At 44.2% G+C, this 19,522-nt stretch overlaps 1 protein-coding gene across 1 annotated transcript in view; it reads left to right on the forward strand.

Moving 5' to 3' along the window:
• The window catches only part of LOC121276697 (WD repeat-containing protein 70), a 152,949-nt gene that overhangs the window by 61,425 nt on the left and 72,002 nt on the right, over nucleotides 1-19,522 (forward strand). The window contains exons 10-11 of the mRNA XM_041185241.1: nucleotides 3,776-3,950; nucleotides 14,943-15,042. Coding sequence (XP_041041175.1) covers nucleotides 3,776-3,950; nucleotides 14,943-15,042 — 275 coding nt within the window. The remainder of the gene's footprint in view (nucleotides 1-3,775; nucleotides 3,951-14,942; nucleotides 15,043-19,522) is intronic.

Genomic DNA, 19,522 nt, shown 5'->3' on the forward strand with positions numbered 1-19,522 from the left:
AGGCCAAGATAGATAATCCACTCAGCATTTCTGGCTGAAGATTGTAGTAAATGTTTCAGCCTTATCTTTTGCACTGATGTGTCGGGCTCCTCCATCATTGAGGATGCGGATTTTGTGGAGCCTCCTCCTCCAGTGAGTTGTTTAATTGTCCACCACCATTCATGACTGGATGTGGCAGGATTACAGAGCTTAGATCTGATCCGCTGGTTGTAGGATCGCTTACCTCTGTCTATCATTTGCTGCTCATGCTGTCTGGCTTGCAAGTAGTCCTGTATTATAGATTCACCAGGTTGACACCTCATTTTTAGGTATGCCTGGTGCTGCTCCTGGCATGCCCTCTTATATTCTTCATTAAACAAAGGTTGATCCCCTGGCTTGATGGTAATGGTATAGTGGGGAATATGTTGGGCCATGAGGTTACAGATTATGTTCAAGTACAATTCTGCTGCTGCTGATGGTCCACAGCGCCTCATGGATGCCAGTCTTGAGTTGCTAGGTCTGTTCAAAATCTATCCCATTTAGCACAGTGGTAGTGCCACACAACTCGATGGAGGATGTCCTCAGTGTGAAGGCGTAACTTCGTCTCCACAGTGACTGTGTGGTGGTCACTCCTGCTGATACTGTCATGGACACGTGCATCTGTGACAGCCAGGTTGGTGAGGATGAGTTCAAGTATGTTTTTCCCTCTTGTTGATCCCCTCACCACCTGCCACAGACCCTGTCTGGCAGCTATGTCATTTAGGACTCAACCAGTTCAGTCTGTAGTGGTGCTATTGAGCCACTCTTGGTGATGGACATTGAAGTCCCCTACCCAGAGTACATTCTGTGCCCTTGCAACCGTCGGCGCTTCCTCCAAGTGGTGTTCAACATTGAGGAGCACTGATTCATCAGCTGAGGGAGGGCGGTATGTGGTAATCAGCAAGGGGTTTCCTTGCCCATGTTTGACCTGATGCCGTGAGACTTCATGTGGTCCGGAGTCGATGTTGAGGACTCCTAGGGCAATTCCCTCCCGACTGTATACCACTGTGCCGCCACCTCTTCTGGGTCTGTCCTGCCGGTGGGACAGGACATACCCAGAGATGGTGATGGTGGTGTCTGGGACATTATCTGTAAGGTATGATTCCATGAGGATGACTATGTCAGGCTGTTGCTTGACTAGTCTGTGAGACAGTTCTCCCAATTTTGGCACTAGCCCCCAGAGGTTAGTAAGGAGGACTTTGCAGGGTTGACAGGGCTGAGTTTGCCGTTGTCGTTTCCAGTGCCTAGGTTGATGCCGGGTGGTCCATCCGATTTCATTCCTTTTTTGTGACTTTATAGTGGTTTGTTACAACTGATTGGCTTGCTCGGCCATTTCAGAGGGCATTTAAGAGTCAACCACATTGCTGAGGGTCTGGAGTCACATGTAGCCCAGACCAGGTAAGGACAACAGATGTCCTTCCCTGAAGGACATTAGTGAACCAGATGGATTTTTCGAACAGTCGACAATGGTTTCAATGTCATTGTTAGACTTTTAATTCCAGATTTTTACTGAATTGAAGTTCCTCCATCTGCCGTGACGGGTCTCAAACCCCGAATGCCAGAGCATAACCCTGGGTCTTTGGATTGCCAGCCCAGCGACAATACCACAATGCCATAGCCTCTCCCTCTCACTACGCGTACTAGCCTTTTGTGATTCATGCACTAGGGCATCTAGATCCTTCTGCATCCCAGAGCTGTGCAATCTCACACCATTTCGATAGTATGCCAAAATGGACAATTTCACATTTTCCCACATTATGTGCCATTTGCCAGATCTTTGCTCACTCACTTATCTTATTATGACCCTTTGTAGCCTCCTTATGTCCTCTTCACAACTTTCTTTCCTACCTATCTTTGTGTCATCAGGAAATTTAGTGGAATACCTTCGGTCCCTTCATTGAATTCATTTATATAAATTGTAAAAAGTTGAGGCCCCAGCACTGATCTCTGTCGCACACCACTCATTACATCTTGCCAACCAGAAAAAGACCCATTTATGCCTGCCTTCTGTTTTCTGTTAGTTAGCCAATCTTCTATCCATGCCAATACGTTACCCTCTGCGCCATGAGCTTTTATTTGCCGCAATAACCTTTGATGTGGCACTTTATCAAATGCCTTCTGGAAATCTAAGTACAGTACATTCACCAACTCCCCTTTATCCACAGTGCATGTGACTCCTTCAAAGAACTCCAATAAGTTGGTCAAACATGATTTCTCTGATTACTGTGAAATTTTCTGAGTTCCCTGCTATAACATCTTCAGTAATAGCTTCTAACATTTTCCCGATGACAGATTTTAAGCTAACTGGCCTGTAGTTGCCTGCATTTTGTCTCCCTCGCTTTTTGAATGAAGGAGTTATATTTGCTATTTTCCAATCTAATGGAACCTTCCCTGAATCCGGGGAATTTTGGAAAATTAAAACCAGCGCATCAGCTATCTCACTAGCCGCTTCTTTTAAGACCTGAGGGTGAAGTCTATCAAAACTTGGGACTTGTGGCCTGCATCTCAGCACCACTTCCCTTGTGATTGTAGTTTTCTTGAGTTCTTCCCTCCCTTCTATTTCCTGATTTACAGCTATTTCTGGGATGTTACTTGTGTCCTCTATAGTGAAGACCAATGCAAAATACCTCTTCAATTCATCTGCCATCTCCTTATCTTCATTATTAATTGCTCAGACTCACTTTCTATTGGACCAATGCTCACTTTAACTCATTTTTTAATATCTATAGAAACTCTGACTATCTTTCTATTTTAGCTAGCTTTCTCTCATATTCTAATTTTACCCTCCTTATTAATCTTTTTGTCATTCTTTGCTGTTCTTTGTATTATGTTCAAACTTCTGATCTTTGCATAATTATATGCTTTTTCTTTAAATTTGATACTATTTTTTATTATTTTAGCTAACCATGGATGGTGTGCCCTCCCCTTGGAATTTTCTTTTCTTGTTGGGTTGTATCTATTCTGTGTATTCTGAAATTTCCCTTTAAATGTCTGCTGCAGCACCTCGATTTACCTATCCCTGAATCTAATTTGCCAGTTCACTTTAGCTAACTCTGCTTTAATGTCCTCATAATTGCCCTTATTTAAGTTTAAAATATTAGTTTTGGACCTACCCTTCTCTCCCTTAAACTGAATGTAAAATTCAATCATATTATGATCACTTCTACCTAAGGGTATCCTAACTATGAGGTCATTAATTAATCCTAACTCATTGCACAATAGCAGGTCAAGTGTAGCCTGCTTTCTGGTTAGCACCAGAAAGTGCTGCTCTAAGAAACTATCCCAAAAACATTCTATGAGCTCCTCATCTAGGCTACCTTTGCCGATCTGATTTTTCCAGTCTATATTTAGATTCAGTCCCCTGTGATTATCGTCGTACCTTTCTGTCAAGTTCCCATTATTTCTTCCTTTATACTTTGTCTGACTGTGCAGTTACAATTCGGGGGCCTGTACACCACTCCCACAAGTGACTTCTTGTCTTTATTATTTCTCATCTCTACCCAAACCAGTTCCACATCCTGGTTCCTGAACTTGGGTCATCCCTCTATTATGCTACTACCATCATTCATTAATGGAGCCACCCCTCCACCTTTTCCTTGCTTTCTGTCCTTCCTAAATGTCACTTACCCTTTGATATTCAGGTCCCAATTTTTGTCATGCTGCAGTCATATCTCTGTAATGGCTATCCGATCGTACTTATTTATTTCTATTTGTGGTGAAATGGATGCTACTAATTCTTGCTTGTTTCTGGTGTCAGGACAGTGCGAACCTGGGACATGAACAATGAGAAGAAACACAAGAATGTTTTCAAGCCACGATCAGTGCAGGGAAAGCGGGTCATTCCCACCACGTGTGTGTATAGCAGGGACGGGAAGTTAATCGCAGCTGCGTGTCAAGATGGTTCCATTCAGATTTGGGATCGAAGCCTGAATGTGAGTGTGGTTTCATTCAACAGCAGCACAGATGCCATAGTCACTTCATGTGGTCAAGGGCACAGGGAGGGTGGGGTCAGGCACTGTCTCGCCTGCTCTCTCACATATCAACCTCTTTATTTCTCAGCAGTAGCATCTGAGTCCTGAAAGTCGTATGTTCAGATCTCACTCCAGAGAGCACTTAATCCAGGCTGACACTTCAGTGCAGTTTTAAGGATGTTCTGCATTATTGAAGGGCTGGCACTGAGAGCTGCACTGTTGGAGGGTCAATACTACATATGAACGTATGAAATAGGAGCAGAAGTAGGCCATTCGGCCCCTCGGGCCTGCTCCGCCATTCAATAAGATCGTGGCTGATCTGTTTTTGTTTCGATTTCTACATTCTGATCTACTCCTGATAACCCTTCTTTCCCTTGCCTAATGAGTCTGTCTACCCCTGCCTTAAAAATATTCAGTGACCCCGCTTCCACTGCCTTCTGAGGCAGAGTGTTCAAATTTCCTCTCAGAGAAACCTCTCAGAGAAAAAAATTCTCCTTATCTCTGTCCTAGGGTGACCCCTAATTTTAAAACAATGCTCCCTAGTTCAGGACTTAACCATAAGAGGAAACATCCTTTTGATGTCCACCTTGTCAAGACCATTCAGGATCTTATATACTTCAATCAAGTCACCCCTCACTCTTCTAAACTCCAGTGGAAACAAGCCCAGTCTGTCCAACCTATCCTCATGAGACAAGCTACTCATTCCAGGTATCAACCTCATAAACCTCCTCTGAACTGCATCCAACACGTTTACACCCTTCCTTCAATAAGGAGAACAAAACTGCACACAGTATTCAAGAAGTGGTCTCACCAGTGTCCTGTATAACTGAAGCATAACATCCTTACTTTTTGTTCAATTCCTTTTGTAATAAAGGATAGCATTCCATTAGCCTTCTTGCTTACATGCTGTACTGCAGACTAACTTTGTGGACTCATGCGTGAGAACACCTAGATCCCTCTGCATCTCTGAATTCTTCAGTCATTCTCCGCTTAAGTAATACTGTGCTTTTGCATTCTTCCTACCAAAGTAAACAACTTCATATCTTCCTACATTACACTCCATCAGCCAGATTTTTGCCCATTCACTCAACTTAGCTACATCCGTCTGCTACCTGCCTTCGCTTCCCTCATCTAAGCCATTGATGTAAATTGTCAAAAGTGTGAGGCCCCAGTACAGACCCCTGCAGGACTCCATTCGTCACATCCTGCCAAATCCATCCAGGTGAATATGTTACCCTGCACATCATGATAGTGCGGTGGAAGCATGTTCAATTGAGGCATTCAAGGGGGCATTGGATGATTATTTAAATAGAAACAATGTGCAGGGTTACGGGGAAAAGGGAGAAGATTAGCACTAAGTTAAAATGCTCAGAGAGCCAGTGCAGACATGATGGGCCAAATGGCCTCTTTCTACACTGTAACAATTCTGTGATATGAGCTTTTATTTTCCGCAATAACCTTTGATGTGCCACCTTATCAAATTCCTTCTGGAAATCCAAGTACAGTATGTCTGCAGGCTCTCCTTTATCCACAGCACATGTTACTCCTTCAAAGAAGTCTAATAAATAGGTGAAACATGATTTCCCTTTCACAAAACCGTGCTGACTTTTTCCAATTACCCTGTGTTTTTCTAAGTGCCCAGCTGTAACCTCTCTAATGATCGACTCTAACATCTTCTCCACGACAGGCTTCCATCTAACTGGCCTATAGTTTCTTGAGGGTGCACTGTTAGGGGCCACTACTGAAGTAGTACTGTGTATTGTCAGTGGGTCAGGACTGGGGGAATGTTGTGCTGTTGGTGGTTCAATACTGAGGGAGCGCTTCACTGTCAGAGCAGGGAGTGGGAGATGGAGAAATAATGAGTGACTCTGAAAGACAGAAGCAGCACAGGTTAAAAAGTGTACAGCACAGGAATTTGGCAGTGTTAAATTTCAATACAAGGAGCATAGTAAATAAAACTGATGAGCTGATGGCACAGTAAGACACATGGCAGCATGATATCATCGCTGTAACAGAAACTTGGCTTAAGGAGAGGCAAAAATGGCAGCTCAGCATCCCTGGACATAGAGTTTTCAGGCAGGAGAGGAATGGGGATAAAGAAGTGGGGGTGTAGCATTATCATTTATAGAATCAATTACAGCTGTGAAGGAGGGATGATATACGAAATGAAGCATCAAATGAGGCCATATAGGTTGAAATCAGGAATAAAGAAGGGGCAGCCACATTTCTAGGAGTGTACTATTGACCCCCAAATAATGGAAGGGAGTTAGAAGAGCAAATATATAGACAGATTTCTAAGTGTAAAACAATAGGGCAGTAAATCATTGGGGACTTCATCTACTGTAATAGCAATTGGGATACAAACAGTGTGAAGGGTACAGAGGGCGCAAAATTCTTGAACTGCATTCAAGGGAACATTTTTAGCCAGCAAGTAACAAGCCGAAATGAAGCTGGGCAAGTGGATGAAGTAGCAGTGGGAGACCATTTTGGAGATAGTGACCGTAATGCAGTTAGATTTAGCATCATTATGGAAAAGAACAAAGATGGAACAGGAGTAAAAGATCTAAACTGGGGCAAGACATTTAACAAAGCTGAGAGGTGAGTTGGTGAGAGTAAACTGGATACAGCTACTAGAAGGAAAATAACTGTCAAATCATTGGAAGACATTCAAAGGCGAGATTCTGCAGGCACAGTGCAGACATGTTCCAACAAAGAAAAAATGTGGTACTGCGAACTCTAGAGTCCCCTGGTTATCCAGAAGCATATTTATTGCCAGGAATGGGCAATAAATGCTGGGCCCAGCCAACGAAGCCTACATCTCGTAAATGAACAAAAAAAAAGATCAAGATTAAGCAGAAAAGCAGTCACAAAAGACTGTAGAACGCCTAGAGGAGTATAGAAAGTACAGGGGTAAAGTAAAAATGGAAATTGGGAAAGCAAAGAGAGGATATGAAGTATATAAGGTGCTAAAGGAGATAGACAAAGTAGACGTGAAGTGGATGTTTCCCTTTGTGGGGTATTCTAGAACGAGAAGCCATAATTTTAGACAATCGGGTGGTAGATTTAAATCAGAGATGAGGAGGAATTACTTTTCTCAAAGGGTCGTGAATTTCTGGAATTCACTACCTCAGATTGCAGTGGATGCTGGGATGCTGAATAAATTTAAGGAGGAGATAGACAGATTTTTAATTAGTAACGGGTTGAAAGGTTATGGAGAGAGGGCGGGAAATTGGAGTTGAGGCTGAAATGAGATCAGCCATGATTGTAATGAATGGTGGGGCAGGTTCGAAGGGCTGAATTGCCTACTCCTGCTCCTAGTTCTTATGTTCTTATATTGACAGGTAAAATAAAAAAAAATCCTAACATGTTTTGCCTTTATTTTTAGTTCGTTCATGGGATGTGGGCATCACTGGCGAGGCCAGCATTTATTGCCCATCCTTCCTTGTTCAGAGGGCATTTAAGAGTCTACCACATTGCTGTGGGTCTGGAGTTACATGTAGACTAGATTTCCTTCCCTAAAGGACATTCATGAATCATTAGACTTTTAATTCCAAATTTTTATTGAATTCAAATTTCACCATCTGCCATGATGGGATTTGAACCTGGGCCCCCAGGGCATTGGCTCTGGAATACTTATCTCGTGGCGTTACCATTATGCCACTGCCTGCCCAGTACATTAAGAGCAAGACAATAACCAAGGAAAAGGTAGGGCCTATCAGAGATGTACATGGTAACTTGTGTGCTGAGGCTGAAGATGTGGGCAGGGTTCTCATTGCGTACCTTGCCTCTGTCTTCACTAAGGAGAGGGATCATATAGGCATTCTAGTTAAAAGGAGAGTGTGAAATGTTAGATATAATAAGCTTAGTGAGAGAGGAAACATTGGAGGGACTGGCATCCTTGAAGGTGGATAAATCACTAGGGCAAGATGGATTGTATCCCAGGCTATTGAAGGAAGCCATGGAGGAAATATCGGATGCTCTGAGGATCATTTTCCAATCCTCACTAGATACAGGCAAGGTCCCAGAGGATTGGAGGCCTGTGAATGTTGTACCATTATTTAAAAGGGGGCGAGGGATAGGCAAGAAAATTATAGGCTGGTCAGTCTGACTTCGGTGGTGGGCAAATTATTGGAAACAATTCTGAGACACAAAATAAACTGTCACTTAGAAAGGCACAGATTGATCAAGAATAGTCAGCTTGGGTTTGTTAGGGAGGATCGTGTCTTACTAACTTAAAAGAATTTTTTTTAAGAAAGTAACAAGGAGGATTGATGAGGGTAGTGTAGTGGATGTTGTCCACATGGATTTCAGTAAGGCATTTGACAAGCTTCCACACGGCAGACTGGCTGGAAAAGTAAAAGTCCACGGGATGCAGGGAAAGGTGGAAGGTTGGATGCAAAATTGGCTCAGTAACAGGAAACAAAGGCTAATGGTCCAAGGATGTTTTGTGAATGGAAAGCTGTTTCTAGTGATGTTCCACAGGGCTCAGTGTTGGGTCTCTTGCTATTTGTTGTATATATTAATGTTTTGGACTTAAATGTGGGAGGCATGATTGGAAATTTGCACATGACACAAAAATTGGCCGTGTAGTTGATAGTGAAGAGGATAGCTCTTGACTCCAGAATGATATCAATGGTTTGGTTGAGTGGGCGGACAAGTGGCAAAATGGAATTCAATCTGAAAAAGTGTGAGGTAATGCATTTGGGGAGGGCAAACAAAACAAGGGAATACTCAACACAGGAAGTTATTGAGAGGGGTTGAGGAAGTGAGAGATCTTGGGAGTACATGTCCACAGGTCCCTGAAGGTGGTAGGACAGGTGGACAAGGTAGTCAAGAAAGCAGATGGAATGCTTTCCTTTATTGGGCAGGGTATTGAATACAAAACTAGGGATGTAATGCTGGAACTGTGTAAAACACTGGTTAGGCCACAGCTGGAACTTTGTGTACAGTTCTGGTCACCACATTACAGAAAGGACATAATTGCTGTGGAGAGAGTACAGAGGAGATTTACAAAATGTTGCCAGGGCTTGAAAATTGCAGCTGTTAGAAGAGATTAGATAGGCTAGGGCTGTTTTCCTCAGAATCGGGGAGGCTAGGGGCGACGTAATTGATGTGCACAAAATTATGAGGTGCCTAGATAGGGTAGTCAGTAAAGACTTGTTTCCCCAAGCTGAGGGGTCAGTTACCAGGGGCAAAGATTTAAGGTGATTGGTAGGAGGATTAGAGGGGACATGAGGAAAAACGTATTCACCCAGAGGGTGGTGGGCGTCTAGAATTCACTGTCTAAACTGGTGGTTGAGGCTGAAACACCCAACTCATTTAAGAGGTAAAAACAAAAAAACTGCGGATGCTGGAAATCCAAAACAAAAACAGAATTACCTGGAAAAACTCAGCAGGTCTGGCAGCATCGGCGGAGAAGAAAAGAGTTGACGTTTCGAGTCCTCATGACCCTTCGACAGAACTTGAGTTCGAGTCCAAGAAAGAGTTGAAATATTTCAACTCTTTCTTGGTCTCGAACTCAAATTCTGTCGAAGGGTCATGAGGACTCGAAACGTCAACTCTTTTCTTCTCCGCCGATGCTGCCAGACCTGCTGAGTTTTTCCAGGTAATTTCATTTAAGAGGTACTTGGATCTGCATCTGAAGTGCTGTACTCCGCAAGACTTCAGACCAGAGGCTGGAAAGTGAGATTAAAATGAGTGGCTAGTTTCTTTTTTCTCTTTTTGTACGCTCTTGTCCCTTCTTGACACACTTGGATAGCATTTCCCTTATTGCTATCCTTCCTTCACCCTCTCTCTCTGGTTTATCACATCTCCCTTCCCCCATGTATTTTGTTTAAAGCCCTCTCTCCTGCTCTAATTATATGGCTTGCTAGGACACTAGTCCCAGCATGGTTGAAGTGAAGACCGTCCCAATGGTACAGCTCCCGTTTTCCCCAATACTGATGCCAATGCCCCAGGAATCAAAACCCACTTCTTCCACACCAATCTTTGAGCCATGCATTTAACTGTCTAATCTTATTTACCCTACACCAAATTGCTGGCAGTTCAGGTTCTGCTTTATAATTTAGCCCCTAGCTGCTCATGCTCTCTAAACAGAACCACCTTCCTAGTCCTATCTATGTCATTGGTACCAACCTGGACTATGACCACTGGAATCTGGTAGGGAAACTATTGGAGAAGATTCTGAAGGAGAGAACCTATCTCCACTTGGAGAGGCAAGGTTTGATCAGGGATAGTCAGCATGGCTTTGTCAGAGGGAGGTCATGCCTAAAAAATTTGATTGAATTTTTTGAGGAGGTGACCTATTGTGTAGATGAGGGTAGTGCAGTTGATGTAGTTTATCTGGATATCAGCAAAGCCTTTGACAAGGTCCCACATGGGAGACTTATAAAGAAGGCAAATGCACATGGGTTACAGGGTAATTTGATGAGGTGGATTCAAAATTGGCTTATTGTAGAGACAGAGGGTGATGGCAAAAGGCTGCTTTAGTGATTGGAAGCCAGTGTCCAGTGACATACCACAGAGATCTGTGCTGGGTCTCCGATTATTCGTCATTTACATAGACGACATAGACGACTATGTGGAGGGTAGGATTAGTAAGTTTGCGGATGACACAAAGATTGGCCGGGTGGTTAACAGTGAGGCTGAGTGTCTTGGGCTATAGGAAGATATAGACAGGATGGTCAAAATGGGCAGATAAGTGGCAGATGGAATTTAACCCTGAAAAGTGTGAGGCGATACACTTTGGAAGGAGTAATTTGACAAGGAAGTATTCAGTGAATGACATGACGCTAGGAAGTTCTGAGGAACAAAGGGGCCTTGGTGTGCATGTGTCCATAGATCTCTGAAGGCGGAAGGGCATGTTAGTGGGGTGGTGAAAAAGGCATATGGGACACTTACCTTCATTAATCAAAGCAAAGATTACAAAAGTAGGGAGGTCATGTTGGAGTTGTATAGAACCTTGGTGAGGCCACAGCTGGAGTACTGTGTGCAGTTCTGGTCGCCATATTATAGGAAGGATGTGATTGCACTGGAGGGGGTGCAGAGGAGATTCACCAGGATGTTGCCTGGGATAGAACATTTAAGTTATGAAGAGAGGTTGGATAGACTTGGGTTGTTTTTGTTGGAGCACAGAAGACTGAGAGATGACCTGATGGAGGTGTATAAGATTATGAGGGGCATGGACAGGGTGGATAGGGAGCAGCTGTTCCCCTTAGTTGAAGGGTCAGTCACGAGGGGGCTCAAGTTCAAGGTGAGGGGCAGGAGATTTAAGGGGAATGTGAGGAAAAACTTTTTTACCCAGAGGGTGGTGACAGTCTGGAATGTGCTGCCTGGGAGGGTGGTGGAGGCGGTTTGCCTCACATCCTTTTAAAAAGTACCTGGATGAGCACTTGGCACATCATAACATTCAAGGCTATGGGCCAAGTGCTGGTAAATGGGATTAGGTAGGTAGGTCAGGTGTTTCTCACGTGTCGGTGCAGACTCAATGGGCCAAAGGGCCTCTTCTGCACTGTGTGATTCTGTTATTCTGTGAAGTTCCCCTCCAACCCTGAGCAGATATCCCGAACCCTGGCACAGGCAGGCAACACAGCGTTTGAGACTCATGCTTTTGACTGCAGAGAACAGTATCTATCCCCCTGACTATATTGTCTCCTAACAACACCACATTCTTCTTCGCTCTCCCCACTTGAATGGCATCCTTCACCATGGTGCCATCGTCAGTCCGCTCATCCACCTTACAATCCTTCTCCTTATTGACACAGGTTGCAAGCACCTTGTACGTTTTGGACAAAGTCAGGGGCTGAGGCTCCTCCATTACTACAGACTGGTTCCCCTAAGCTACCTGATTCTCAGTCACACCCTCCTGTTCCTGACCATTGACCAATTTTAAAGTTCTGCCTAACCTAAGGGGAGCGTCTGTCTCCTGGTACAGTGTCCAAGTAACTCTCCCCCTCCCTGATGCCTCAGAATGTCCACAACTCAGATTCCAGCTCAGAAACTCAGAGCCAAAGTTGCCTAAGCTGCAGACACTTTCTGCAGATATGGCTGTCCCGGATTGCAGTGCATTCCAGTTTCCTACATGCTACAGTCACGGCACACCACCAGCTCTGTCATTTCTGTCCAGCCTTATTTATTTAATTAGTCAATTAGTTAATAACTTACACGGATAAAGTAATAGAAAGTTGCACTCTCCTACCCTAGAGAGAAGGAAGGATACCCACAACCGCTGGAGGCTGAAAGAAAGTAGAAAATGGAGCACCTCTTTACCCCTCTGTACTGAATTTCTACCTGAACCAAATTCCCAACTCCCCATTCAATCTATGTCTAACTCAGGTGTAGTCTTCTGCCTGCATGCTTCTGTTACCTTCAAAAACATGCCCTATACACCCAAATTCAAGTGAATAACATATATCAAAAACAGCAATGACCCTTATACTGAACTTTGTGAACTCCACCTTATACCTCCCCGAGTCTGAGAAACAACCATTCATCACCATTCATTGTGCCCTTAGCCGAATTTATATCCATGCTGCCAATGCCCCTTTATCACTTTTGCTGTCAAGACTAATATGTCAAATAAGCAAGTGGCTTTTCAAAGTCTCCATACACAACAGCAGCTGTTATTATCTCTTATCTGATGAAAAAGCTCAAACAATTACGCAAACATAATTTTCCCTTAACAATTCCATGCTGGCTGTCTATTGGCCCATCCTTGTCCAAGTGTATGTTAATTTTCTCCTGATTATTGGCTGTCAAAGCTTCCCCACCACCAATTTTAAATTAATAATAAAAACAAAAACTGCTGCAAATACTCAGCAGGCCAGACAGCATCTGTGTAGAGAAACAGTGTTAACGTTTCAGGTCAAGATAATCTTTCATCAGAAAAAAAAGGCTCTGATGAAAGGTCATCTCGACCTAAAATGTTAACTCCATTTCTCTCCACAGATGCTGCTTGACCTGAGTATTTCCAGCATTTTCTGATTTAATTTCAGATTTTCAGCTGTATTTTGCTTTTGTAACAATATTAAACTATTCTGAAGTTGCTGGGTTTATCATTCTCCCCCTTTTCGAGCACATCTGTAACGTTTGCAGTCCTTCAGCTCTCTGGCATCAGCCCTGTATAGAAGGAGGACCAGTATAGAAGGTAGGACAATTTCTACCCTTGCTAACCTCAGCAGTCTGCGATGCATCCCATCAGACTGAGTGAATTATTCAATTGAAGCATTGCTGGCTTCTAGTATTTCCTCTTTATCATCTTTGTCTCAGCTGGTATCCCAGCAACTTCCTCATTTATTTTAACTTTTGAAAAGTCCTCTTTCTTGGTTAAACTCTGATGCAAAGTCCTCATTTAATACCTAAGCCTCTACCTCCACTACTCGATCTACATCTTGGTCACTAATTGGTCCTGGATAGGAGATTGGCTGGCTAACAGGAAGCAGGGAGTCGGCATAAATGGGTCTTTTTCAGGTTGGCAAGATGTAACAAGTGCTATGCCACAGGGATCAGAGCTGGGACCTCAACTTTCTACAATTAAAATAAATAACTTGGATGAAGGGATGGATGGGATGGTTGCCAAATTTGCTGATGACACAAAGATAGGGAGGAAAGAGAGCTGTGAAGAGGACATTATGAGGCTACAAAAAGATATAGATGTGTTAAGTGAGTGGGAAAAGATCTGGCAAATGGAGTATAATGTGAGAAAATGTGAAATTGTCCATTTTGGCAGAAAGAAATAAAAGAGAAGCATATTATCTAAATGGTGAGAGATTGCAGAGCTCTGAGATGCAGAGGGATCTGGGTATTCTAGTGCATGAATCACAAAAGGTTAGTATGTAGGTACAGCAGGTAAATAGGAAAGTTAATAGAATGTTATCATTCATTTCAAGGGGAATTGAATACAAAAGTAGGGAGGTTATGCTTCAGTTGTACAGGGCACCAATGGGACCATATCTGGAGTCCTGTGTACAGTATTGGACACCTTATTTAGGGAAGGATGTAAATGCATTGGAAGCAGTTCAGAGAAGGTTTACCAGACTAATACCTGGAAAGGGTGGGTTGTCTTATGCGGAAAGGTTGAAGACTAGGCTTGTATCTGCTGCAGTTTAGAAGAGTAAGAGGCAACTTGATTGAAACATATGAGATCCTGAGGGGTGTTGACAGAGTGGGTGTGGAGAGGATGTTTCCTCTTGTGGGAGAATCTAAAACTAGCAATCATTGTTTAAAAATAAGGGGTTACCCATTTAAAACAGATGAGGCAAAAAATTTTTCATTCGGGGGCTTGTGAGTCTTTGGAGCTGTCTTCCTGAAAGGCGGTGGAAGCAGAGTCTTTGAATATCTTTAAGGCAGAGGTGGATAGATTCTTTGTAGACAAGGTGGTGATAGATTCTCAGGGTAGGTTTGGCAGATTTCAGCTTGCTATCAGATCAGCCATGATCTTATTAAATGGCAGAACAGGCTTGAGGGGCTGAATAGCCTACTCCTGCTCCATGTTCGTATGTTCATATAGCCTATCACTCCTCTGACGACCCTTTTATGTTAGCTGCCATTTGGAGCTTTCAAGGCTCAGGTCAGTAGGTTTATATTGGCTAAGGATATCCAGGGATATGGAGACAACGTAAGTAAATGGAGTTGAGAATCAACCATTATCTCATTGAATGGTTGCACAGGCTGGAGTGCTGTGCTACTTCTGTCCATATGACCAGTGTTTCAATGTAAAGCAGTTTGACCTTGATAAGTGAGCTCCTGGGGTGCCTCTGTCAGGCATTACTCGTTGAGCATGAAAGAGGACAAGAAGCGTTGGTGTTCCTGATGATGTCCAGTCATGTCTGAAGTAAGTGGCAAATTGTGGGTGAGGCAATGCTGGTCTGTGGTTAATTTAATGTTTGAGTAACCAGCAGTGGATGGTGCTCTGATTATTTGCTACTAATCAGTATTTGTTTGTTCATACCATAGGTTCATACGAAGTTTCATAATCGACAGGCACATGTTCCTGGCAGTGACACCTCCTGCCTCAGCTTTTCATATGATGGAAATACTCTGGCATCACGTGGTGGTACGTCCCTCTGCCCATACTTATAACTATTTGCCTCTGACTGTCTGTGATAGCATCGGGAATAAGAAGCAAATGTGCATTAGAACCCTGAGATCTTATCAGTGTGTTTGTGTTCCTTGTTGATTTAGAGTTGTCTAGAGTTCAAAAGGGAATTGGGAAAGCTCACCTGGAAGATCAGTATTCCATATTCCTTTCCCCTTCCCCTTCCTTTGTTAGACCCTGGACACTGATCCCCTGAGTGGAGTTTGTTTATGAGGGAATCTGGGATGAGTGAGAGATGATTTGCAATGGCTGTAGAATGAGATTCGCAGGGTATACAGACTTTGAGCGTGATGCAGAGTACAAAGTGAGAGAGCTGTCAACCTGGTGAAGCTCTAACACAGGACTACTTGCATGCCAAACAGCATAAGCAGCAAGTGATAGACAGAGCTAAGCGATCCCGCAACCAGTGGATAAGATTTAAGCTCTGCAGTCCTGGCACATCCTGTCGTGAATGGTGGTGGACAATTAAACAACTGAGTGGAGGAGGAGGCTGCACAAATATCCCCATCATCAATGATGAAGGAGCCTGACACAGCAGTACAAAAGATAAGGCTGAAGCATTTGCTACAATCTTCAGCCAGAATTGCCGAGTGGATGATCCATCTCAGCCTCCCCTGGAGATCCCCAGCATCACAGATGCCAGTCTTCAGCCAATTCGATTCACTCCACGTGATATCAAGAAACGGCTGAAGGCACTGGATACTGCAAAAGCTATGGGCACTGACAATATTTCAGCAATAGTAATGAAGACTTGTGCTCCAGAACTTGCCATGCCCCTAGCCAAGCTGTTCCAGTACAGCTACAACATTGGTATCTACCCGGTTATGTGGAAAATTGCCCAGGTATGTCCTGTTCACAAAAAGCAGGTCAAGTCCAACCCCGGCCAATTAACCCCCCATCAATCTACTCTTGATCATCAGTAAAGTTATAGAAGAGGTCATCAACAGCTATCAAGCAGCACTTGTTTAGCAATAGCCTGCTCACTGACACCCAGTTTGGGTTCCACCAGGGCCACTCAGTACCTGACCTCATTACAGCCTTGGTTCAAACATGGACAAAAGAGCAGAATTCCAGAGGTGAGGTGAGTGTGACTGCCCTTGACATCAAGGCAGATTTGACCAAGTGTGACATTGAGGAGCCCTAGTAAAACTGGAGTCAATGGGAATCGAGGAAAACTCTCCGCTGGTTGGAGTCATACCTAGCACAAAGGAGGATGGGGGTTGTTATTGTTGGAGGTCAGTTATCTCAGCTCCAGGACATCACTGCAGGAGTTTCTCAGGGTAGTGTTCTCAGCCCAACCATCTTCAGCTACTTCATGAATGACCTGCCTTCCATCATAAGGTCAGAAGTGGGGATGTTCGCTGATGATTGCACAATATTCAGCACTATTCGCAACTCCTCAGATACAGAAGCAGTCAATGTCCAAATGCAGCAAGACCTGGACAATATCCAGGCTTGGGCTGACAAGTAGCAAGTAGCGTTCAAGCCACACAAGTTTCAGGCAAAGATCATCTCCAACAAGAGAGAATCCAACCATCGCCCCTTGATGTTCAATGGCATTACCAATACTGAATCCCCTACTATCAACACCCTGAGGGCTACCATTGACCAGAAACTGAACTGGACTTGGAACTGTATCGCCATTCCTTCACTGTCACTGGGTCAATATCCTGCAATTCCCTCCTGTGCAGCACTGTCAGTTTTCCTGCACCACAAGGACTGCAGTGGTTTAGGAAGTGAATCAGCATGGTTTTGTTAAGGGGAGTTCATGTCTGACCAGTTTGATTGAATTTTTCTAAGAGGTGACTAGGTGTGTAGATGAGGACAATGCATTTGATGTAGTCCACTTGGACTTCTGCAAGGCTTTTGATAAGGTCCTGCAAGGGAGACTGATAACGAAGGTAAGAGCCCATCGGATCCAAAGCAATTTGGCAAATTGGCTGAGTGGCAGGAAGCATTAGGTGATGGTTGAGGGGTGTTTTTGTGACTGGATGCCTGTGTCCAGTGGGATTCCACAGGGATCGGTGTTGGGTCCCTGGCTGTTTATGGTATATATAAACGATTTAGACTTGAATGTAGGAGGGTTGATCAGTAAGTTTGTGGATGACTCGAAAATTGGTGGGGTGGTAAATAGTGAAGAGGATAACCTTAATTACAGGAGGATATAGACAGGCTGATCAGTGACAAATGGAATTTGATCCGGATAAGTGTGAGGTGATGTACTTGGGCAGGACAAACAAGGCACGGGAATACACAATGAATGGTAGGACCCTGGGAAGTACCGAGGATCAGAGGGACCTTGGGGTGCATGTCCACTGGTCCCTTAAGGTAGCAGGACAGGTCAATAAGGTGGTTAAGAAGGCATATGGGATACTTGCCTTTATTAGCTGAGGCATAGAATATAAGAGCAGGAAGGTTATGCTGGAACTGTATAAAACGCTGGTTAGGTCACAGCTAGAGTATTGCGTGCAGTTTTGGAATCTGCATTATAAGAAGGATGTGATTGCACTAGAGAGAGTGCACAGGAGATCTACCAGGATGTTGCCTGGGCTGGAGAGTTTTAGCTATGAGGAGAGATTGGATAGATTGGGGCTATTTTCCTTGGAACAGACAAGATTGAAGGGGGACATGATTGAGGTGTATAAAATTATGAGGGGCATAGATAGGGCAGACAGGAAGGAACTTTTCCCCTTGGTGGAGGGATCAATAACCAGGGAGCATAGATTTAAGGGAAGGGGCAGGAGGTTTAGAGGGGATGTGAGGAAGAATTGTTTCACCCAGAAGGTGGTGGGAATCTGGAACTCATTGCCTGAAAGGGTGGTAGAGGCAGAAACCCTCATAACATTTAAGAAGTATTTGGATATGCACCTGCGATGCCACGGCATACAAGGCTATGGGCCTAGTGCTGGAAAACGGGATTAGAATAGTTAGGTACTTGTTTGACCAGCGCAGACTCGGTGGGCCGAAGGGCCTTTTTCTGTGCTGTAGACTTCTATGACTCTAAGGCGGTTCACTTCCACCTTCTCGAGGGCAATTAAATGTGGGCAATAAATGCTGGTCCAGCTTGCACGTCCCGTGAAAGAATTTTTTAAAAATATAAATACTCTGGCAACAAGGGCAGATCAGAGACTAGGAATCGTGTGACGAGTAACTCACCCCCGACTCCCCAGAGCCTGTCCACAATCCACAAGGCACCAGTCAGGAGTGTGGTGGAATACCCCCTACTTGCTTGGATGAGTGCAGCTCCCATGACACTCAAGAAGCTTGACACCATCCAAGACAAAACAGCCCGCTTGACTGGCACCACATCCACAAACATTCACTCCTTCCACCACTGAGGCGCAGTAGCAGCAGTGTGTACCATCTACAAGATGCACTGCAGGAATTCACCAGTGCTCGTTCAACAGCACCTTCCAAATCCACAACCTCGACCATCTAGAAGGACAAGGGCAGCAGATAGATGGGAACACCACCACCTGGAAGTTCCCCTCCAAGTCACTCACCATCCTGACTTGGAAATATATCACCGTTCCTTCACTGTCGCTGGATCAAAATCTTGGAACTCCCTCTCTAACAGCACTGTGGGTGTACCTACACCACATAGACTGCAGCGGTTCAAGAAGGCAACTCACCACCACCTCCTCAAGGGCAACTGCAGATGGGCAATAAATGCTGGCCCAGCCAGGGAAGCCCACATCCCATGAATGAATAAAAAAATCTGTCTTTTATAGGCATACAAAAAGGAAATGGGTGGGAAAAAGAGGAGTAGGGCCGATTAGGGGTCAAAAAGGGCATTGATGCATGGAGACAGAGGGCTTTGCATCTGTCTTTACCAACGAAGAAGATGCTGCCCAGGCTATGGTGAAAGAGGAGGAAATTCAGACGCTAGGAAGGTTTAAAATTGATAAGAAGGTGGTATTTGATAGGCTATCCATACTTAAAGTGCTTAAGGCACCAGGACGGCTGAAATGCATCTAAGGATACTGAGGGAAATCAGACTGGAACTTGCGGAGGCACTGGCCATAATTTTTGTCTTCTTTAGACTCAGGCGGTGCCAGAGGACTGAAGAATTGCAAATGTTATTCCCTTGTTTAAAAATGGGTGTAAAGATAAGCCCAGCAACCCCAGGCCAGTCATTTTAACTTCGGTGGTGGGGACAGTTCTAGAAACAAGCATCTTTCTATTCTAATCCCATTATCCAGCACTTGCTCTGTAGCCCTGTATGCCATGGCGTTTCAAATGCTCATCTAATTACTTCTTAAATCTTGTGAGGGTTCCTGCCGTTACCACCCCCTCTGGCAGTGTGTTCCAGATTCCAACCACCCTCTGGGTGAAAATTTTTTTCCTCAAATCCTCTCAACCTCTTGCCCCTTAGCTTAAATCTCTGCTCCCTGGTTATTGACACCTCCACTAATGGGAGGAGTTTCTTCCCATCTAC

Source organism: Carcharodon carcharias, chromosome 4 (genome assembly GCF_017639515.1).
Source record: "Carcharodon carcharias isolate sCarCar2 chromosome 4, sCarCar2.pri, whole genome shotgun sequence".
NCBI lineage: Eukaryota > Metazoa > Chordata > Chondrichthyes > Lamniformes > Lamnidae > Carcharodon > Carcharodon carcharias.